Source organism: Pipistrellus kuhlii, unplaced genomic scaffold, assembly GCF_014108245.1.
Source record: "Pipistrellus kuhlii isolate mPipKuh1 unplaced genomic scaffold, mPipKuh1.p scaffold_m20_p_2, whole genome shotgun sequence".
In the NCBI taxonomy this organism is placed as follows: Eukaryota; Metazoa; Chordata; class Mammalia; order Chiroptera; family Vespertilionidae; genus Pipistrellus; species Pipistrellus kuhlii.
The window spans coordinates 24,018,990-24,042,131 of NW_023425515.1; the positions used below are offsets into that span (position 1 = coordinate 24,018,990).

At 35.7% G+C, this 23,142-nt stretch overlaps 1 protein-coding gene across 3 annotated transcripts in view; it reads left to right on the forward strand.

Moving 5' to 3' along the window:
- The window catches only part of SERPINI1 (serpin family I member 1), a 76,804-nt gene that overhangs the window by 32,076 nt on the left and 21,586 nt on the right, over positions 1-23,142 (forward strand). For 2 of the 3 annotated variants that reach the window (XM_036444028.2, XM_045583655.1), the window contains exons 2-5: positions 16,591-16,858; positions 18,053-18,283; positions 19,531-19,725; positions 21,420-21,624. In XM_036444028.2, the coding sequence (XP_036299921.1) occupies positions 16,609-16,858; positions 18,053-18,283; positions 19,531-19,725; positions 21,420-21,624 (881 nt within the window). In that variant the 5' untranslated portion in view covers positions 16,591-16,608. Of the gene's footprint in view, positions 1-15,901; positions 15,915-16,360; positions 16,366-16,590; positions 16,859-18,052; positions 18,284-19,530; positions 19,726-21,419; positions 21,625-23,142 lie in introns of those variants that run through there. The other variant, XM_036444029.2, reaches the window with a different exon arrangement.

Consider the following 23,142-nt stretch of genomic DNA (forward strand, 5'->3'; position numbering starts at 1 on the left):
GTTACAGTGAGCAGAAGCTATCAGAGGGGAGGGAGGTTGTGGGCTTGTATGACAAAGGTGATGGGATTAAGTAGAAAATTTTAAACATTTTAAAGTAAGTTCATAGACACAGATAACAGTATGGTGATTACTAGAGGTGAAGGGAGGGTGGGAAGAGGAGTAGAGGATAAAGGGGGGATAAATGGTGATGGAAGGAGATTTGACATGGGGTGGTAAACACACAATATATGTACAGATGGTGTATTATAGAATTATACACCTGAAACTTATATAATTTTATTAACCAATGTCACCCAATAAATTCAATTAAAACTACATTAATTTAGCTGCCTCCGAGGAGGAATGTGTTTTTCTGCATTAGCGTTTCCTAGACATCTGCAATGTAGCCTGGTAAATATTTTAGTATTTTGTTTCAGATGGCTTATGGTAGTTTCAAACACATCCCTCCAGAATCTACAAGAGCAAGTTAATATTTTTTGAGATATTTCAAGGACATCATCCTTAATATCCAACACCAGATGCTGATCCTCACAGAAAATTAGACTTTAAGGCCTTATATCAGATGTGCATAGTTTTCATCTGCTATAAGACCAACAACTTTTGTGGCTTTTTCCTAAAGTCAATCTGCCTGTCTCCATGAACCCCTTTCTCAAATTTTCCCCTTTAATTGCTAAAAATGAGGGGGCGGGGGCGGGGAGAAACACACAAAACAAGCATGTCTGTTAGGATTGTATATGGAATAAAATGAACAGTCTGGAGTAGGGACCATGGCATTCTTCTCTGACTTAAGTACACAAGTTTCAATACAAAACATGTATCTTTATGGATTTTTAATTTTTATTTAAAAACCTTAAAGATTTTGCTTATCCTAGTTTTTCAGTTGCATTCTGCATAAAAGAAGTCATCTAATATTGTGGCCTTTCCATAAGTGAGATAGAACATGGCACCAATCCTAGCGATTACAGGCATCCTATATAATAAAAGCCTAATATGGAAATTGTCCCCTCAACTGGGAGTTCAACCAGGGAGCCTGCCAGGGGAAGGGAGGGAGGCCCTGGCAGCAGCAGGGGGAAGGGAGGGAGGCCGCAGCCAGCAGCTTTAGGGATCCTACCAAGGTGCACAAATTTCATGCACTGTGCCTCTAGTATTCTATAATTTCTAAGAGGTTACAGCTTGTTTGCCCCCATCCATTTTTTCCTACCAGTCAAATGGCCTGGAAGTCATTCTCTAATACTGAGTCAGTTTAGGACTTAATATTATGTTTATCAATCTGATGAGTGACTAATCAGACATTGGTATAATTTTACTGTAATTTATAATTACCAGTTTTATGTGTTTAATAGCTATTTAAAGTCTTTGTGCTGAATTATCTATTCATAACCTTTGCTAATTTTCTATAATGTTTCTGTTGGTTTTATTTATTTATAGAGATTCCATATAGAGTAAGGAAAATTATCCTCTAGTCTATAATTGAAGATTTTTCAGTTTTTCACTTCCTTTTGACTTTGCTCATGTAACTATTGCTATGAAGATTTTTTTAATTTTTCATATTTATTAATCTTTTCTTTAATGGTTTCTTTGTCTTTGTCACACTTAAGCCTCCTCTGTTTCAACATTATATATGTATCTATATAATATACACATAAAATTATATAAATATATGTATATTACATATATTGCATATATATATATATACACACATAATTTGTATATAATTTGTATATATGAAACACACACACATACACCTATGAATATATGTTTTTAAATTCTCATGTTTTCTCCCTGGAATTTTAAAATTTCATTTTTAGGTTTAAAGTTTGATCCATCTGGAATTCATTTTGTTTTAAAGCACAAAGTAATTATCCTCATTATATAGGCACTGAATGTCTCTTACCCTATTGATTTTACATGCCAAATTTTATTATATACCAAATTATATTTCTCACCTCCGTGTTCTAATTATTACAGGTTTTTAATGTACTTTAGTATCTTATTACTAGCCCGACCCCCAGAATTCTCCTTGTTATTCCTGCTTCTTACGTTTTCTACGTAAATTTTAAAAGAGCTTGTATCTATTTTTAAAGTTGCTATTTTTTATTGAAATTGCATTAAATGTAGAATAACATAGGAAGAACTAGTGTCTTTATCATATTGAATATTCCTATCTGAGAATAAGGTACCAGTTTCTACTTATTCTACTCTTCTCTTGCAATTGTCTTATAATAACATTAAGTGGTTTATACAGTTTGTTTGTTGCAACCAGTGTCCAAATAAATATACAGGCATTTCAATTTGTTGATATGTCTCTTGTCTCTTTGAAGCCATCTGTCTCCCTGCCTTTCTGACTCTCATTGCCTTTTATTTCTCCATTTTATTTGTTGAAATGGAATCCGTTGTCTTGTGGAGTTTCCCACCATCTGGACTGTGCTGATTGTGCTCCCATGGTGTTATTTAACATGTTTATCTGCCCTTATTTCAGGAAAAATGCTACATAGGAGAAGAACTGTTCTATTCTCTTTGTGTATATATCCCTCGGCAGCATTTCAATTTTCCTTGTGTAGATCTTTCAAATCCCTAGGGGCTTTAATGATATAACCTCTATGGAGGACAGTTTGGCAATGTTTCTCAAAATTGCAAGTACTTGTATCTTTTGGCCTAGCAATTTAATTTCTAGGAATTTATCCTGCAGAGATAATTGAAATGGTGCATTTCTGAAGTTACTCATGGCACCATTATTTGTAAGAGCAAAAGATTGCAATAATCTAAATTCCCCATGGTAGGAGACTAACTAGGTAAATTATGGCATTTCCATACAGTGAAATTCTGTAAAGCTAATTTTTTAAAAAATGAGGAAGCTCCTTATGTAACGATAGGAAATAGTTTCTAAGATATGTTGCTAAATGAAGAAATGATGTTGCAAATGAATCTATATAGAATGTTTATGATGTTATTATTTCTGTAGAAAAGGGGAAATACATATATGGCATATACATACACATCTCTGGAAGATACCAAAGAGAAATTGGTTGTCTAGGGGATGGGAGAGTGTGGGAAAGATAACCTACATGCCTTTTCATACCTTTTGAATGTTATACTCTGTGAATGTTTTACCTATTTAACATTTTTAACTAAAGAAGTTTGTATTGTTATGAATTATATAGCAGGTTAAGATCCCATTTAAGATATTTATATTTAAAGATTATTGTAGCATTGTTTGTCTTAAATGGAGTCAATACATTAAAGGGAGCTAGATGTCATTGAAACATTAAACAGTGAGGAAGCCATCTAAAGCTGAGATAGTAAGCTCTTTCTCTCTCTCTCTCTTTCTCTCTCTCTCTCTCTCTCTCTCTCTCTCTCTCTCTCTCTCACACACACACACACACACACACACACACACACACCATCTTGTAGAGAGAATTCCTGCCCAACATGGGCAGCATATTAGAGTAAACATACAAGAGATTTGAAGCCTTAACATGGAAGTTCAGATCTCCCTTTTATTCCTTAGTAAACTTATGCTACCTGTTTAAAGTGGGGTTACCTTTACCATCACTTACCTTCTGTTTTCTTATGGAGATCAGCTAATTTGTATTATGTCTAGATTCCTGGTCCAGTATATTATTTCTGCCCAGAACTGGTCTCTGAGGTAAAAATTGAAGTCAAAATAAATATATTTTATAGGAAAATTTTTATTTTTTTTTAATTTTTTATTTATTTTGAAAGGTAGATGTTCCTATCAAATTCTTGAATTGATTTAACAATTCCCTGCTTCAATTTCCAGCCACTCACATGCAGACTCGTAAGCAGCACTGGAAGTGAGAGTGAATGACGGGTATCCCATTTTTCTTGGCAGCCTCTCTTACACTTGTCTCTAGTTGAGCTTTGACTCTCATTGTATTTTGTCTTTCTTCTTTTTTTTAATTTATTTTTTTATTAAGGTATTATATGTGTACACATCCTACCATGGCCCCTCCCCACCCCTCTCCCATACTTAAAATATATTTTATTGATTTCAGAGAGTAAAGGGGAGGTAGAGCGAGATAGAAACGTGAATGATGAGAGAATCATTAGTCAGCTGCCTCCTGCATGCCCCACACTGGGGATTGAGCCTGCACACCTGGGCATATGTCCTGACCAGGGAATCGAGCCATGGCCTCCTGGTTTATAAGTCTACACTCGGCCACTGAGCCACACTGGCTGGGCTGCTTTTCTTATTGAGTCTATAAAACTGTGTATTTAAAAAACTGATCTGCAGATCTAGTACACATGAATCATAAATATATTCTCTGAAATTTCTCTGACACAAAAGCTTTAATTATTGATAATGTTTAAGACAGGTAAGCAGCAGCCCACAAGAAGCAAAATGAAAAGCCAGCATCCTTGCCTGCACTTCACCGTGACTCTTCTGAAATCCCTCAGTGAACTAAGGAGAGCATTGCCCCATAATGCTGTGCTGGGCCGTGAGCGTTGGTGCTCACGATATGAGATCCATAAAATATCCCTCCTGCTTTACCTGTCCAGTGATGGAAAAGCCTTAAGCTGCTATAAGGAGAGTAACAAGGGACAATTTCCTGTCATTGAGGACTGTTAAACTTGGAAGAGACTCAGAAGATAATAATTAAATCCATTTCTCTCCAGATCTATGAAACTAAGAGCCACTGATTACTATTTGAAGTGGTTTAGCTTTGCCTTTCGGAGAGAGGTCTACTTTCCCCTCCCCATTTTTTTCCTAACAGACATTAAAATTGGTTTATTTCCTTGATTTATCTTTCTACACACTTTCTAAAGGTGTTACTCTATCATACGTGTGGTTCTGAACATTACAGAGAAATGTAACCAGAATATTTTCACAGAGCCTTTTTATCTATTTATGTTTTTCCTGATTGCCCACACTGTGCAATAAAAATCGCAGGTGACCTTTTTCAGTCATTCACAGGGATGAACAGGAAGAGGAAACCAGAGCTTCTTTTAGAAGTCTCTGGTGACAGTGGGTATGGCAGGTTTATAAATAGAGTTAACAGGTGGGTATTTTTAGGGTCGCATTAATGCATTCATCTCTATCAGGGAATGATTGTGTTTTAAGTTTATAAGAACATTAAAAAACAAAGTAGTAAAATTATTTTTTGGCACGTTCTCACTTTCACTTTCCCTGTAGTCTACAATCCTGCAAAGAACCATTTAAAAAAGTAATGTCTTTAACTTCCTTTCCCCAGAAGACACTTAGGGTGAGCCACGAGTATTTTGTGTGGGTGGTTTTCTTTTCTTTTCTTTTCTTTCCTTTTCTTTTCTTTTCTTTTAAAGAAAGAGCCACCTGATTTAGGTAGTTTTTTTTTTATCACTTAGAGAGTTTCTTCTATCAGTTTCTAGCATTTCTAAACAAGGTGAGAAGAATTCTGAGGAAATCATAATAACATCATGTCTTCCAAATTTCTAAATTAGTATGTGTTTTTAAAATATGAGATAATGTGACTACTGAATGCATTGGAGCAACTGTATAAAATATAAATGAGCAAAATCAGCATATGAGAGTTCTATTTTTCAGCTTGGCACACAGTGGATGCTCAGGAAGCAGTAGGTGGAAGCATAGGAATTTGCCCATAATTGGCCACTGTGACTTACAAAAATGGTAATTCACAAGATTAGACCTACTATTAATTTCCTTCCTTATTTACCTGGGCTCAGAATCCCTTGAGCCTAAGCCATTTTACTGAAAGAGCACTCAGAAATATTATAGTTGTTACCTAAAATAAGAGAATAGTTTTGTGTGGTCTCCATAGGTACTGATGCAAAGTGAACTTAAATAATTCATCTCAGGAGAGTTTTAGGATGTCCTCAAACTCTACACGTGATCATTCAAAATCAAGGAAGAGAGTAAAACTAAAGTAGAAGAATAGCAACAGCTATGAGGGCTGCATTATAGTGCAGAGATATAGAAATCAAAAACTAAAGGAAGACAAAGCAAAAACACAGAAAATATATGAATAAATATAATATAATGGTTGATATAAATACAAATAAACACTGAGTAGCTGGGACACCTACACTTTGGCCAACAGCCCTGACTACCATTCCCCTCTGTTAGATACCATCACATTACAACAGTGTTCTCACTATGTAAAGTGTTCTCACTGTACAGTTCTCACTGTGCAAAGCTGGTGTTGGATACTCTGAACATCTTTCTGTGAGAATATTTTTTTCTTTAGGTTTGTATGCTGAATAACCTCTTTGTATATTTTACCTCATTTTCCAGCCCTTCAGGATATACTCAAGCTTTAGTGAATGGTGGGAGGGTGAGTCAGGCTGCTACTCCTCCCATTAGCAAAATAATGGAGAAACTGCCTTTACATCTGGGTATTTTTAGATTTTCTGGGACCCATCCCACTTTTTAAAACTTTATTATACAGGTGCCATTTCAATATTACAAGATTAGAAAACCCGGTGCTTTTTAAAAATCTCTGAATAAAAAGTCAGATATCTCTTTAAAAAAATATACACCTAACTCATAAAGGGAAATACCAGAAAGCCATATATCTTGTGCCATACTGTTCTCTCTGGACCCGAGCACCTAGCACAAGGCTGATATGTAGTTGACAAGGACAAGTCTTTATTGAATGAATGAATGAATGAATGGATGGATGAATGAATGAGTGAAATTCTAAGCATTGCATTCATCTTTGAGTTTTATCACTTTTAGCATATATACCCTGTTTTCCCAAAAATAAGACAGTGTCTTATATTAATGTTTTCTCCCAAAGTTGCGCTAGGTCTTACTTTCAGGGGATGTCTTATCTTTCCATGCGCTAGGTCTTATTTTCGGGGAAACTCGGTAGTAGCTCATTAAACATCTTTTGTATAGCAAGAAGTTGTTCAATACAAATGACTGTTTCCTCACCTCTAAAATGAGGGTCTGGGTAGGAACATGCTACAATCTTGTAAACAGCTAAGCACACAGGCTGGGGAAGAGAACCATTAGTATAGATTTCTTACAACATTAATGGGTAAGCTAAAACCATTAATGCCTGGCTTCGTTCCAAAATGGCCGTGGGCCACACATGACCTTGATTGATGATGACTTTTTAACAGGTCTCTCTGAAACTACTCATTGAATTTTGCCATGGGGCTTGTGTGTCACTTGTTTAGCTCTCCTGACAGTATTCCAAAGGAAATCATTCATTGGCAAGCACAAAAGCTCCAGGATTGTGCCAAACAGAATTATTCATTACCATTTTATGGGAAGTTCAAATCACATTTGCAGGAGGGATGGGGACCTACCACCTCACTGCTTCTGGTTGGCATTTTTATTTTCCCCAATAGACACCAGCTTTAACCAAAAGCCCTCCAGATTCCAAATAGAGCCTCTTTATCAGTTGAGATCTCCTGAAGAAAGGGGATATGTTCCTGAATAAGACATATTTTGTGGAGAAATCTTTTGTGGAGTTCATGCTACTAATTTTTCACTCTCTGCTTTAAACACTTGCATTGTGGGCTATTTGGTCAAGAATCAGTGTTATGAAGAGTAGATCTGTTTAGCCTTCTTCCAACCCTGACCTGTCAAATGTGACAACCACTAGCCATAGGTGGCTATTTACATTAAGTAAAATTAAAATTCTTGTTTTTCACTTGCACAAAGCCACATTACTAATACTCCACAGCTACCAGTGGCAAGTATACATATGTAATATTTATATCATCACAGAAAGTTCTGTTGGGCCACATTCTTCTAATATTTTTGAAGGACACAGGGTAATCAAGAATTTTGGCTTTTAATTTTAGAATTTTATTATGGCCTATAGTGGGAAAAGAAGTAGCCAGAGATTTATCTTTTCAGTATCTAGTTATTGAGTCAAAACAATTTCCAAGCGGTTATCTTTGCTGTGAAATGTTCTTGAAGGTCTATGACCCTGACTTCCTACTAGATGTGTCCCACAGGGGCTACTGTAAAAACTCAGAAGCTACTCGGAAGCCATGGGTACCACCCAAAACAGAATCTTCTTAGTCACAATTTATCTTCATTCCAATGAACCTCCTCTTGAGGCTGAGGAGTTCAGACAATATATTCATATATGCCAAAGCACTTTAGAAAGTCTGGGGAATTTTAGCACCCTATCTTCCCTCTGTTGTTTTTCAACATTTTCAGGACTGGTTAGTTTCTAAATGAGCAGGCCACCATAGACTCTTCCAATCCTGAACTTCCTCTTGGAGACTTGCAAAATACCCAAGAACTATAAATATGTAGCTAGCTCAGTGCTAACTACTCTGTGATCAATAATTCCAAGCCACAGACTCTACTTCAAATCATTTTGGAGTACCACTGGCATATTACCAATTGAACCAATAATCTCTTTATATAAAAAGCTGATCTGCAAAGTGTTCCCTGGGAGACTGGGAGTTCCACCTCTCGCTATGATGTGTGCTGACCACCAGGGGGTGGCACAGAAGGAAGGAAGGAAGGCCCCAGCTGGCAGCTGGAAGGCCCCAATCAGCCCTGATTGCTGGCCAGGGCTGGGAACCTACTCATGCACAAATTTCTTGCACAGGGCCTCTAGTTAAGGAATATTCAGTGATTTAGAAAAGGCTAATATTCTAGTTCTTTCCTACTCTAATTATTTGAATTTCCTATGAAAATAAGTATTTCTTAAAGAAAAACTTTAACTTTAAAATTTTAAATAATAATTATTTTAAAAGGTTTATAATCTTGATTCTCATATAAACTAAAATTATAAAAATAAAAAGATTTTATTTAGTTCATTACTTAGACAACCAATAAGATGTTATAACCAGGCGAAACCAGTTTGGCTCAATGGATAGAGCGTCAGCTTGGGGACTGAAAGGTCCCAGGTTCGATTCCGGTCAAGGGCATGTACCTTGGTTGCGGGCATATCCCCAGTAGGGAGTGTGCAAGAGGCAGCCAATTGATGACTCTCTCTCATCGATGTTTCTAACTCTCTATCTCTCTCCCTTCCTCTCTGTACAAAATCAATAAAATATATATTTTTTAAAAAAAGATGTTATAACCAATTCATGAGGAAAAAAACAAAACAAAATAGTTGAAATATAAATCCATCAGGAATACTGAATACACTTGCTTAACAGTTGCAAAACTGTTCAGTATCCATAGGACAATAATCAATTATATTTAACTATTCATATACAATTTAATTTTTATGGACAATAATCACTATCAATTATCTGAGACTTAGAGATTTGTAATATTGTTCAAAGATAATGAAAGGTCACAAACCCATAGGGTCTTATAGCCTGGAATGGTATGTTTGAGATAATACATAGTTTTTCATCAAATACACCTGGTTGTCAGTCATCTTGGTCCATTACCATGTCTTTCATAATTTTTTTTCTGGTAAATTAAATATTTATAGTTTACCTTCTCTTATAGTTCTGTACCTTTGATTTATCTGACCATTTCCTTCTTGTTTGAGAGATACCTGGTGAGCTTTTTGCTTTACTCAATAAAACAGGAAAAAATATTATAAAGAGGTATTTTATTGAAAAGTGTAAAAGTGTATGGGTAGAGTCACAATGGTCTAGATAGCTGGAAGGAGAAGCCAAAGATAGAGAAAAAGATGAAAGGATTAAATCATGTATATAATAATTTTATAGATGTTGAGATTATAGAATTAAACCTCCTTGTATCTTTTATTTTTTTGGTTCCAATCCCTTGATTCTAAGACACATCTCAACTTAGTTACTCCTTTTTGGAAGAAATTTTTTTAAGGGAAAAATTTACAGTTCTTTTTGAAAATAGCACAATTGAGTATATTTATTCATACCCTAACATATTATGCCCTTAATAACCAAACTTTGAGCCTTCTCAACATTCCTCTGATTCACTTTTTGCTATCATTTATCATATGGCATGCTACTTTTCTTAATGGATTTCCTGATAAAAAAAATTTTAGCACCTTTGTGATTAAAAACATAATTTTAAGTAATTTCAAAGTATGTCTTTCATGTATTCTCTACATTTTCATTTCATAATTTACTTATCTACCCACACCCATGCCCACCACACATTTATACAGCTAATTTAGAAAGTTATCAGGAAGCTTTTGACAGCTTCATAAATGAGCAATAGTCTTTCACAAAGCATGCCTGGTTATTCACCTTTTCTCTCTTTCAAAACACTGGTTTATTTTGAGAGATTTGGCAAAATGTTCTGCCTTTAAAATAGTGCTGCTTGATGTTCAACCGAAAATTATTTTGTATATATCCCAAGGACAAGAGATTTATCTCTGGCACACATTTATCTGCTTGCCTGGGTCTTCTATTCTTGGAAACTTTATAAAACATTTGGTTGTTGTTTTACAAGAAAATCAGTTGGTTCATTCTTCAGGTGATGAATACTTGCATAGCTTACAATAAATTTACACCTACCTTTCTGTTCTCTTCTGCATATGTGGTCCTTTTTCTTTTCAATGCTGCCATTATAGTACAGTTTAGCAATTCTAGATCCAAGTTTAGCAAAAACTCCACAGTGAGAGGCAGTGCCAATGGAAATAAGTTGAATGAGGAATCAACGATAAGCAAGTAGCTGAAAGTACACATTTGTCCAGGCTATGGCACTTACACAAGAAATGACAACAGTGTCACAGCTTGTCTCTCCAAGGAATAGCTGATTTCTTTGGACATTGATTGTAAGATTTATTCCAATTTCACAGAAGTTAAAATTAGTGGTGAGAAGGAACACCATGCATGATAGAATTGAGGAAATGTGCTAAATTACAGATTGCTGAAATACAGATTGTTTTAGAAGGTAATGACTCTTTTTTTGTCCATATGTGACAAATTCTCTGACAAATTTCCCATCTTCTTGGCTGATCTAGGTTAACCCTTTCTCTTAGTAAGTCAGGAAACAAAGTCCTGGAGACTTCAACCTGTTCCAAATTTTACCAAGTGAGCTATTGTTAACCAAAGTGACAACAGTGGTTTCCAAGCACTGAGTGCTAAACCATGGGGGTGGCGGTGGGAAGGGAGTGAAACTTCATGAATTCAAATATGTCCATCTTAAAGGACTGTCTTACGTTTATGGTGAAATGTTCATTCTTTTCTGTGTCTGATGAGCTTGTTCTTTTATGTGGTTTTATACACACACACACACACACATATTTGCCTCCATCCCAATGTATTTACTTGATAAAATAAAAATTTAGCAACCCTATATTGGTTCCTTCAATTTAAAAAAAATTACTAGTCCTTTATATGCAAAACTCTGAGGATTAATAGGCCAAAGGGCTTCAAGATAGTGTTCTTGGCATTAGGCATCTCTTCTTAATTATTTCTTATGGCTGTGGCTTATAGTTTATTTGTTTGTTTTGCTGGAAAAGGGACTTTCTCCAATCATATTTCTCACCTGCAAAAGAAAACCTTTTTTCTCAACTCACCCTTTGAAACAAATTTTATATCAAAAAATTGGGTTCCCCCAAACAAAGCAGGTTGCATCTATGAATAATCCATCTCTATAAATAAGGTTACTAAGGAAGTTTTAAAAAGACCATCTTTTTTATGGTGCTATCTTTTAGTTTTATGACTCCTCAGACCTCATTTACAAGATTTACTTCCTGACCTGTTTCAATGAAGTGTTTTCTAAAGCAGTATGCATGCACACAATGCACACAATCTACCCTACCACAAAGAAGAGAAAAGCGAGAATTAATGGCATTTTATTTACAACTTAGCTATTTCTGCCTTTTCTAGCACAACAGCACTATCTACTCTTCTAGGTTCTGCAGATCCTTGTTTTTATGCAAAGGCATTTTATACAGAAGCTTGAAAATAATGAATCTACAAAATAATGCTCTAAGTGAAAGTAACTCATTTTAGAATGTGTTATTATGATAAATGGCGGAGCTCTGGCATTTTGTAGACGAATGTTAATACAGCAACATTTGGGTAGCACCTTTTGTGATTTTTCAAGGTGGTGTACTTGTTTGTTAATGCATCCCATGTCCAGCCATTGAATTATGCCAGCATTACTGACAGTGCCACTTTGTCAGGCTGGAAAGATGGTCTCAGACTCAATAAGGAAACACTTTATCAAAAGGAATAAAAAATGGAAATGAGGTACTACCTTTGGGCTCTGATTAAATTAGCCTCGGGAATTTAGAAGCAATAGCTACTCTTGCCGTTTGTTCCTTCTAATGCAGCATTGTGGATCTTTATATCTCATACTCTATTAATTCAACAAATATTTATTTGGCGCCTACTATGTTTAATGCATTAGGTGCCTATTCTGATTATCTGATTATCTTAACATATACAAAATGAATGTATTTCCATTTGTGCCTTCTTAACGTCTAGGAAAAGAAATGATGCATGTACGGAATTATTTGTAATAAGAGAAAGCAGCATCATGTGCTATGGTAGAGAGACAGTGTGCCAAGATTTCAGAGAGGGGGAATTGTTTTAACTGAAGAACCAGAAGGGTATTCATATAGGAAACAGAAGTGGAGCAGAACCTTGAGGAGTGGTTAGGATTTGAACATATGAAACCAGGTTGAAGTAGTTCCAGAAAACAAACTATGTGATTCAGCAACAGGAGAGGGAAATTCTGGGATATGTACTGCAAAAGGGTATCTGGGTAGAATTGCACGGTTCCTAAAGGAGAGTTGTAGGGAGAAAGTCATGCAGGGTCATGGTGCAGTAGGCTATATTCAAGACTAAAGATTGTGGGCTTTAGTCTACAGGCATGAGAGAGATCCTATTTTATTAATTTAGGAATCCATGTCCATAACAGACAATTCACCTGGAGGCTGTGCACGTGTTGTATGGAAGAAGGAGGTAACCTGAGATTCAGAGAATGGCTGAGAGCTATTGGTGGAGTCCTTGAAAGTGCATTAAAGGGAAGAACTGTCACTGGCTATGGGAATGGCCACAGGATGATGGACAGGAGAGGTGACAGGGTTGCAGTATGGAATACGTGTTGACAGTTTATTGAACATAAGGGGAAATGAGATGGAGAGGAGACAAGGATTTTGATTTTCTAAGAGAGAGAGAAAGAAAAAGAGAATGGGTTTGATTGATGACAGAGTCCTGTTTGTGCCACCTTGAATTTGAAGTGCTGGCAAGAGTCAGAGACTAAATATATCGAGAGCAATTTGCAATGCACATCAGAAATTAAGATAAAAATAAAGCCAGAGCTAGAATGTTGCATACTTGGGAATAACGTGATTGGATAATAGCATAAGTATCTTTGTTTTGAGAGTTCACCAGTGGGAGTGAGAAGAACGTTACAGAGAGAAGACCAGGAATAGATACGTGGAGAACAACCTCACTTAGAAGGTAGGAGGAGGAAAGGAAATCTTTCCCTCTCTCCTGGGAGAAAAGAAAAGACTCAGACAGAGTAGTAATGAGAGACAGCAGAGTAATCAGAGGGGGGGTAGGGATTAGGGGTGGGATAGGTGGTATCAGAGAGGTTGGACCAGGTTAGCAGAGATCATTTTGCTTGCTTGCACACTGGGAATCTTACCTTCAAAGAGAAGGGGAGATCATTTAATTATGGATAATCAGAGCAGAGTGTTTTAGGTCTTTACTAAGGAGTTTCCTGACATGACAAACTCCCACCATTCACAGCCATGTAAATCTGTGGCCTGCTGCTCACTGCTCTGGGAAGAGCCCTCTAACAACGCATGGATGCTCTTTCCAGATGTCTTCTAGCAGCCCAAAGATGCATTAGTGATTTTGGTATCTTTCTGGCAGTAAGAAAACACTTGCAAGCCCAGCCAGCATGGTTCAGCGAATGAACGTTGACCTATGACCCAGGAGTTCATAGGTCAACGTTCAATTTCCAATCAGGGCACATGCCTAGGTTTCAGGCTCAGTCCCTGGTATGAGGTGTGCAAGAGGTAGCCAATCAATGATTCTTTCTCACCATTGATGTTTCTATCTCTCTCTCCCTCTCCTTTCCTCTCTGAAATCAATAAAAATATGTATTTTTTAAAATGGAGTTGGGAGAGCAGGAACTTGGAACCTCTCAGTCAAAGAGAACTGGCCTCTAAAACTAAACCCTAAAAATGTGAAGTACTTAGAAATTAACCAGGCAGTTCTCTAATATTGAAATTTAAAGTATTATATTACAGGACTGATTAGAAAGCTCTGACTGAAAAATCTGTTGGAAACACACTGCTCTTAATTAACTGTATGTGCACTCTCTTAACTGAGTAATGGGACAAATAAAGTTTCATATTAATTGAAAAATAATTTTCCAAATGTGTTTATTCAACATCACTGATGTTATTTTTATGTTGGTTTAAAAATATATATATATACATATATACACACATATATATGCACACTAGAGGCGAATTTGTGCATGGGTGGGGTCCCTAGCCTCGCTGGTGATTGGGGCTGATGGGGCTAGCCACCCGGGAGAAGGGTACAGGAGGTTGGATATAGGAGTGCACTGACCACCAGGGGTTTAGCTTCTGTGTTGAGCATCTGCCCCCTGGTGGTTAGTGCATGTCATAGCGACTGGTCATTTGGTTATTGGTGGTTTGGTCATTCAGTCACTTAGACTTATATATATATATATATATATATAGATAGATAGATAGATAGATAGATATACATACAGTATTTATATTTATATTTATATTTATATTTATATTTATATTTATATTTATATTTATATTTATATTTATATTTATATTTATATTTATATATATAATAGACTTGAGGCCCAGTGAATGAAATCTATGCATGGGTTCGGTTCCTAGGCCTGTCCTACAATCAGGGCCATCTTCCCCAGCCAGTCCCACCCCCTGCCACCATCCACCCTCCTGTTCTACCTTCACAATCAGGCAATCGGAGCCTGTTGGCTGGGGAGAGAGACTGAGAGGTTGGCTGTTTGCTCATTGGCTCTGTCCCAGCAGGCTCTGATCAAGTGATTAAGCAGCTCCTTCACTGAGCATCTGCCCCCTGGTGGTCTGTGCACATCTTAGTGACCAATTGTTCTGCCATTCAGTCAATTTGCATATTATATAGCAAATATATTTTATTTATATAGCATATAAATTATCTATTTTATATATTTATAAATTTTATAAATTATATATATATATATATTTTTTATTATATAGCATAACAAGTAAGCTGCTCAGTAGTTTAAATAAGCAGCTTAGCTTTCAGATACCTAGGGGAACAACAGGAGGATACCAGGGAATCATGTCCCCTGTGTGTGCCAGTCTGGCTGTTTGTGGGGGAGAGCCAAAAATGATGTGCTGAGAGCCAAAAATATTATTCAGATATTGGGCACTGACACTTCTTTCTCTTCCCAAGAGAAATTGGTTCAAGAACCAGATGAGCACCTTAGCCTGTTTGGTTCAGTAGATAGAGCATCAGCCTGTGAACTGAAGGGTCCCAGGTTCAATTCCAGTCAAGGGCAAATGCCTTGGTTGCAGGTTCCACAGCCCTGGTTGTGGTATGTGCAGGAGGCAACCATATGATGTGTCTTTTTCACATCCATGTTTCTTTCTCTCTCTCCCCCTCCCTTCTACCCTCTCTAATGAATAAATAAATAAATAAATAAATAAATAAATAAATAAATAAATAAAAATGGGAAAATATCCTCAGGTGAGGAATAACAAGCCAAAACAAAAACAAACAAACAACAAAAAGAACCAGGTGAGCTTGATATTTAGACACATTCATTTAAGTAGAACCACTGGCTTGTTGGTAGAAGCTGACATGATAGCATTGTCCTGAGTATAGAAAGGACAGTGTTTAGAAGGTTCTTCCAACTCTGAGGTTGTCACTGGGAGCAGCAGCCTCATAGGGAACTAACGTGTAAGAGAAAAAGCAAACAAGGATGTGCTAAATCTGCCTTTTCTCTGGGTTACCACTTCACCACTTCCTGTGGGTTCTGCAGCTGGGCTGAATAAACGGACCTGTGGCAGGTGTGTGTCTGATCTCTGATCTCGTCCCACTCCTTAGCAACCCAGCTGCATGGCGCGTTACCTTTAAAAATGGTAGTGATTGAGTCAAGAGGCATTTCCAAATGCTTAACTTCACAAGCTCATCTTAAACCCTGTTAATATCTTTTGGTTTTCATTATAGTTGTCCTAGATCTATGTTGTGTGGTGTAAGTTAGAGTAAACTGTTTCAAAATTATGGCCAAAATATATATGTTGAGGCTGTGAAAAATGAATTGATTACCTCCAACAAACACATCCTGTCATTACTTGTATACCTGGTATGTATCTATACCTAACCTTAACCCATGAAGGTAGGGGCCAGGACCATCTTGTTTCTGAGAATATCCGCAGAACTTAGCAATGTTATTTATTCAATTGACTATTAATTGACTTTTTGAAATCAGGACCTTCCTTATGCAGCTGTCAGAGGAAAGGGAAGGTTGCGGGGCTGGATATAAAAGGTGAAGGGATTAAACAAAACAAGGGGTGGTCTTTCCAACATATCCTTTAATCGTGTTTTTGTTATAGAGACATTAATACCATATTAAGTTTAAAAACTTTTGGTTTGCTTTACAACTTTACTAAAAACGAATTCCTATAATAACTCTCTCTTTTTTTTTTTAATCTTCCTGAGATAATTAATATGTAAATTACTGTTCTCCAGGATTGAAACTCTTCCAACATGGCTGTCCTTGGGCTCTTCTCTTTGCTGCTTCTGCAACGTTTGGCCGTAGGGACCACTTTCTCTGATGAAACCATTGCGGAGTTCTCGGTGAATATGTATAATAACCTTCGAGCCACTGGGGAAGATGGAAATATCCTTTTCTCTCCATTGAGCGTCACCCTTGCTATGGGAATGATGGAACTGGGATCCCAAGGGACTACCCTGAAAGAAATCCGTCATTCAATGGGATATGACAGGCTGAAAAATGGTAAGTGTGCTCAGGTTTGATTTCTCAGGATGGTTTAACTTTCAGCTCAGTTATGTTGCCTATGCCAGAGACAGCAGTATTTCACACAGTGAGAAAGTATTCTCATCAGTATGGTATGGCTAGGAGAAATTTCAGGAAACCCAAGAAGGGAGTTAATTTTGGGTTCCATCCCTAGCTGAGTTAATTGAAAGAAATTATATATTGATAATAATAATACTTAAATAAACCTTTTTGTGATAAACAAAAGCAAGCATGGTTCTTGCTCTTATAGAATTTTAAGTCTAGATGGAGAGACATACTAGTATGTAATCAATGATCATATAAGTAAATGAAACGTTACAACTGTGATGAGTGCTATAAAGAAAAGAAACATGATTCTCTAAGAATATCAGAAATTTTTGCTTAAAATCATGTTTTCATTATTATGAGAATTATATACAGTAAAAAAAAAAAAATTGTAGCCAAAAAGTATTTTGTAATCAGTTTGACATGGTATAAGTTTATATTTTAATGTTTCTTTTTTTTTAATATGTTTTATTGATTTTCCACAGAGAGGAAGGAAGAGGAATAGAGAGCTAGAAACGTTGATAAGAGAGAAACTTCAACCAGCTGCCTCCTGCACACCCTCTGCTGGGGATGTGCCCGCAACCAATGTACATGCCCTTGACCGGAATCGAACCTGGGACCTTTTGGTCCCCAGTCCGATGCTCTATCCACTGAGCCAAACCAGTCTTGGCTTAATGTTTCTTATATACACATGAGTTAACTCACTAAAAAGTAAGAACTAAAACAATTTATAAAGAATTTTCTAGTTATAAGGTTTTTAAAAAATCTAGTAAAAGTAAATTTAAAGGAATAATTTTTAAGCTAGAAAATTAAACTTAATTCTTATTTCTGATAAACAGAAGGCTAATTTAATCAAAGTAACCTAAGTACTTTGAAAGTAAACAACCAAAAAAATCTTTACTTGAGAGAGTCTACCAAGATATCAATTAAAATGAAAAATAATATCAGTTGGTAACACTAAAGTTCAAAACTGATGAACGTCTAGAAATCACAGAAATATTGAACTTTCTTTCCATGTCAATGTGGAGAATAAGCAAGTGCTTTTCCTATAGGCCTGTTGGATATGTTTGTACTGCCCCGTACATTCTCTGTTTGTTCCTCTATTAAACTTACTCTATCATTTTTCAGGTGAAGAGTTTCCTTTCTTGAAGGATTTTTCTAACATGGCCACTGCTGAAAAGAGCCAGTATGTGCTGAAAATTGCCAGTTCCCTCTTTGTGCAAAACGAATTTCACGTAAATGATGAATTTTTGCAAATGATGAAAAAATATTTTAATGCGGAAGTAAATCATGTGGACTTCAGTCAAAATATTGCTGTGGCCAACCACATCAATAAGTGGGTGGAGAATAACACAAATAGTATGTCATTTGCTTCTTTTCTTTCTCAAATAGCTTTGTTTTGACTCTCTCTTATCCCTGCAATTATTTGTCTCCTCATTCCTTTTCTATTTTGTATATTATATAGAATTTAGTTAAGTGTCTAATAATCATTCTACATAGATTAAAGTCTTTTTAGAAACACTGCTGATGAATAAACATTTGAGAAATACTAGTAAGTTTAGTCTTTTGCCTTGCCTAGAATTTTGATCTGATTGATTAACGCTCCCCAGTTGATGGGTTTTTCCTATGTAGTAACTTTAGTATGGAACTTTGCTTGAGTTCTTTAATAAATTAGATACTGATTAGAATGACAGTTGGTGGCGGCTATCTTATGATTAAAATAAAATAAGAAAGTTAAAAGTTGGAGTTTAAAGATTTTTTTTGTTGGCTTTTAAACAACAAGACTTGATTGGTAATCAAAAAATTGTATAAGATTTCTTTTAAAAAGAGCAGCCCACTTTAAGCACAAACAAGTGGAAAGAAATTAGAAAGAGATGTATTAATTTAAAATTTTATTTTTAACTCATGTATTCTAAGCGTATTTCCGTTTCCAAATGTTTCATATTTTATAATTCTATTTTCTAATTTTAGGATAAAAAATGAAAGAATTAAAAAAAATGAGACAAAATTTAACATAGTTTTACCACAGCTGTTCATTAAATTAATTTATATTGTCAAACCCCCCAATTAATGTTAATCTATTAAATTTTATGTTGAAACAGCAACAAAAAATCCTGATGACATGCCATATTCCTATCAATCCCCAAAAATGAAGTACCTCCATAAACTCAGAAGTGCAGTAGTTAATAAAACGAGAGAATACAGAGCAAAATTTGGTACAATGTACAATGTTCAAGAATAAACATTGCACCATTTATTTAGTGCTTATTCTGTGCTGAGTGTTACATGCATCAGTTGCAACTAGGAAGGGTTGAAGCCTGAGATTCTGCTGCAGGTAGTTCTGCAGTTGGTGCATGTATCAACACGTTATATTAGGTGTTGTGGCTATTTTAGATCCCCTTAAGCTATAATTGTGTGTGTATATGTGTGTATGTCTGTGTCTAACATTTGTCTTTTGAAAGTAAGGTATTTTTAAGGTTTATTACAAATTTAGTAACGGTATAGAGTTTTTCTGAATCACTCTGTCGGATGGTAATTTGATAATCTTTGGTCCCCTTTCATTTCTAATTTAATATAATTTTCATCCATTTATTTTTCCTGAATAGGTCTGTTGAAAGATTTGGTATCCCCAAGAGATTTTGCCGCTGTCACTCATCTGGCCCTCATCAATGCTGTCTATTTCAAGGGTAACTGGAAGTCACAATTTAGACCTGAAAATACTAGAACCTTTTCTTTCACTAAAGATGATGAAAGTGAAGTCCAAATTCCAATGATGTACCAACAAGGAGAATTTTATTACGGTATGACTTTTTGGCTTTTATTTCTCTCTTTTTGAGGTATATCAACACATTTCTTTTTTAAAATATGTTTTTATTTATTTTAGAGAGAGAGGAAGAGGAGAGAGAGAGAGAGAGAGAGAGAGAGAGACATCGATCAGTTTCCTTCCATAAGTACCCGGACCAGGGATCGAACCCAAAACCTGGGCATGTACCCTAAAAAGGAATCGAACCAGTGTCCTTTTGGTGCATAGGATGATGCTCAACCAACTGAGCCACACTGGCTATGGCTTGACAAATTTTTAAGAAAGAACATGAAATATTCAGTACTTAAAGTTCTTGTCAATTTAGTTTAAACTAAATTTTCTTAGCTCCATTTTCCAAGCCTCTAATTAGATCCTGAGTGAATATTATGAATATTATGTGCAGTGACAGCTCTTTAATACATTTCATTCATTTATACATTTTATCACACCTACAAAGTGACTTTGTTCACATAAAAATTCTTGGGTAAGACTATTTATTTACTAAAAAAAGCCATAGGCTCTGGTATGGTTTCCACTGGTCCATATGTTTCACCCAGCTCTTGATTTGACACTTTATAACTTTTTGAATTACAATCATTTTTTTGAAATTTTGCTTTCACACCTATGTATGTATGGCAGACAAAATTATTTATTCATAGTTTTATTTATTTAGTGTCTATAATTTATGATACAATTCAGTATTTTTGCGTTATTTTCAAAGATGTTTCATTAAACTTTGTAGAAGTCTTGGGTGTGAATCCTTCCTACACCTTGTGTTAAGCTGTAAGAGTTTGTTGTTATGCAGAAATATAACTATAAGCTAAGTATATGTTATAACTACTAGCTTATTTTATTTACCAATACATTGTAAAAGTAAAGCATTATAATCACAGGTAATCAAGTTAAACTGCAAAAACTAAAAAGGAAAATACCTATTTATTTGAGAATTGGAATGATTAATGTGAAGTTTAAGAGCCCTAGATCAATTATAGGAAAATATTCACAACAAAAGCATTACTTTTTTTTTTTTTTTTTTTGAAAAATGAGGACAATTATAAAGTTGTGGCAGGACCATTTATTTTAAAGACTGCCTCAGCTTTGTATGAAAGCCTTGTCAATTTAGTTTAAGTTTATAGAACACAAAGCCAATTATCTAATTTACCTAATTACCTAATCTGAAGGTGATTATCACCACAAACACACTATATAGCTATTGTAGAAAGCAATGGGTTTTATTTTAGCTATGCTACCTTTGCCTCAAAACTTTTAGTTGTGGTATTAATAGAGTACCAGGTATTACATGGTCAATTTTTCCTTCTTAGTAATCAGGTGGCTATCGGTAAATGTGGTATAGGATTCAGGACTTTCTTTTTCTACCCAGAACATTTCATTGTTTCTAATAATATCCTTAATATCTATATTTATTTGAAATATCATCTTAAAATATAAACTAAGTCTAGAAAACATGTTAGGGCCAATGTGAACTAATTCTGGGATTTCTAAAATAAATAAATTTTGCAGGACTTGGGATTCACTTGAATTTCAAGGTCTGTTTTTAAACAAACCTTCTTTTTTCTTGGATGCCAACATTTCTTATATTGTATATACTATTTTTTAAAAAGTTGTAACAAATTTAAACCTATTATTTCGGCTCTGACATGGGCCCTTTTATCACATGTCTTTTCTTTTTAGGAGAATTTAGTGACGGCTCCAATGAAGCTGGTGGTATCTACCAAGTCCTGGAAATACCATATGAGGGAGATGAGATAAGTATGATGCTGGTGTTGTCCAGACAGGAAGTTCCACTGGCCACTCTGGAGCCACTGCTCAAAGCACAGCTGATTGAAGAATGGGCGAACTCTGTGAAGAAGCAGAAAGTGGAAGTGTACCTGCCCAGGTGAGTGGTTCCTGTGTGACTTCCTCTGAGAGCATGGAGGGAGGGATACAATGAAGATTCTGACCTAGGGAAACGTTTGCCATTACTTTTGAATTTTAAGTCTTGTGTTACTCTCCTCCTCCTGTTACTAGTCCTATTCTGTCCTCTCTCATCCTCCTGTTACTCCTCCTCCTCTGTTCTTCCTCTTCCTTCCCCCTCCTCCTTTTCCCCTTCTTCCTCTAATTCTTCTTTTCTTCTCCTCCTTTTTTCAAAGTATTCTTTAATTCTCATGTGGTCCTGCCCAGAGACACAGGCTCACTTATTGATTTAGTCAGTACAATTTGCCAACACCTAGTTTCAGATATGAGTCAATATTCTTAATTCATTTTAATAGATTTTCCAATAGATTGTCTCTGAATATAATTTGCAGTGACAGTCTTCTGTATTTCATTAATACTTAAAGTTGATTATAGCTAGAAAAATAATCTCTTACAAAGAACAAGCAAGCCCCTGTGCTAGGTGCCAAGATACAACCAGTAGGAAACAGAAAGAAGCATAAAATTCTCCCTGTGGCCAAAAGAGTAAGGTCCAATCAGGGCCTTGATGTACTTAGTATCATTCTCTTCCTCAACCCTACCTCTGGCCCCTGGCACAGCAAACATCTGGTAGCATGTACTATCTGTGTGCTTGTATTTATGCCACAGGCATCATGCTCTTTTCATGTCTCTGGGTCTCTATGCATATTGTTTGCATTGACCTAAAATGCCCTCTTTACATTGCTTTGCCAGATTTATATACTTAAGCTTTAGGGTACAGCTCTGCTACCATTTTTAGGAAGCCTTCCATGAGTTCTCTTATGAGCAGCTGACCCTCACTTTGTCCTCACTTATGCATCTCCCTATTGTGACAAGATATTTACGCTACCACCCACAATGAAATTACCTTTTTGTAAGTCTTACTTTACTTCTGTAAGTTTTTCTACAGTCAGATCTCTCCCCCATGGTAGAAATGTGTTTGCAAAATGAAACCCAACTAAAGATATTCATTCTGTTCTTGAATACCTTAAAACCTAGTAGGGGAGTGAGACCAGTTTATAAGCAACTTATAAAAAACAAGTTTATAAGCAACCATAGTGTGTAAATTCTGGACTAGAAAACAAGACATGCAAATAAACAACAGATAAATATATTTGTATGTGTGTATGTAGAAGTACAGTTCTAACATTCATTCCATATTAAGAAAATCATACAAATATGATTAATTAACATGAACATTGAAAAATGATAAGTAAGATATTAGTATTAAAGTTGAATTACTAAACCTTCATTCATATTCTGATTTTAGGAATTATTTAAAAGTTATCTTATATAAATGCTTTTTTTTTTCTCAAAAAACTTAGCTGGTGTTTATTTTATATTGATGGAGATTATTTGGAACTATAGACAGGTTTGGCTAGAAAGATATATTCACCCATACATAACATATAGCCATACATTTCTTAGTCCACATATAAAAATTAAAGTATTCATACTCCAAATA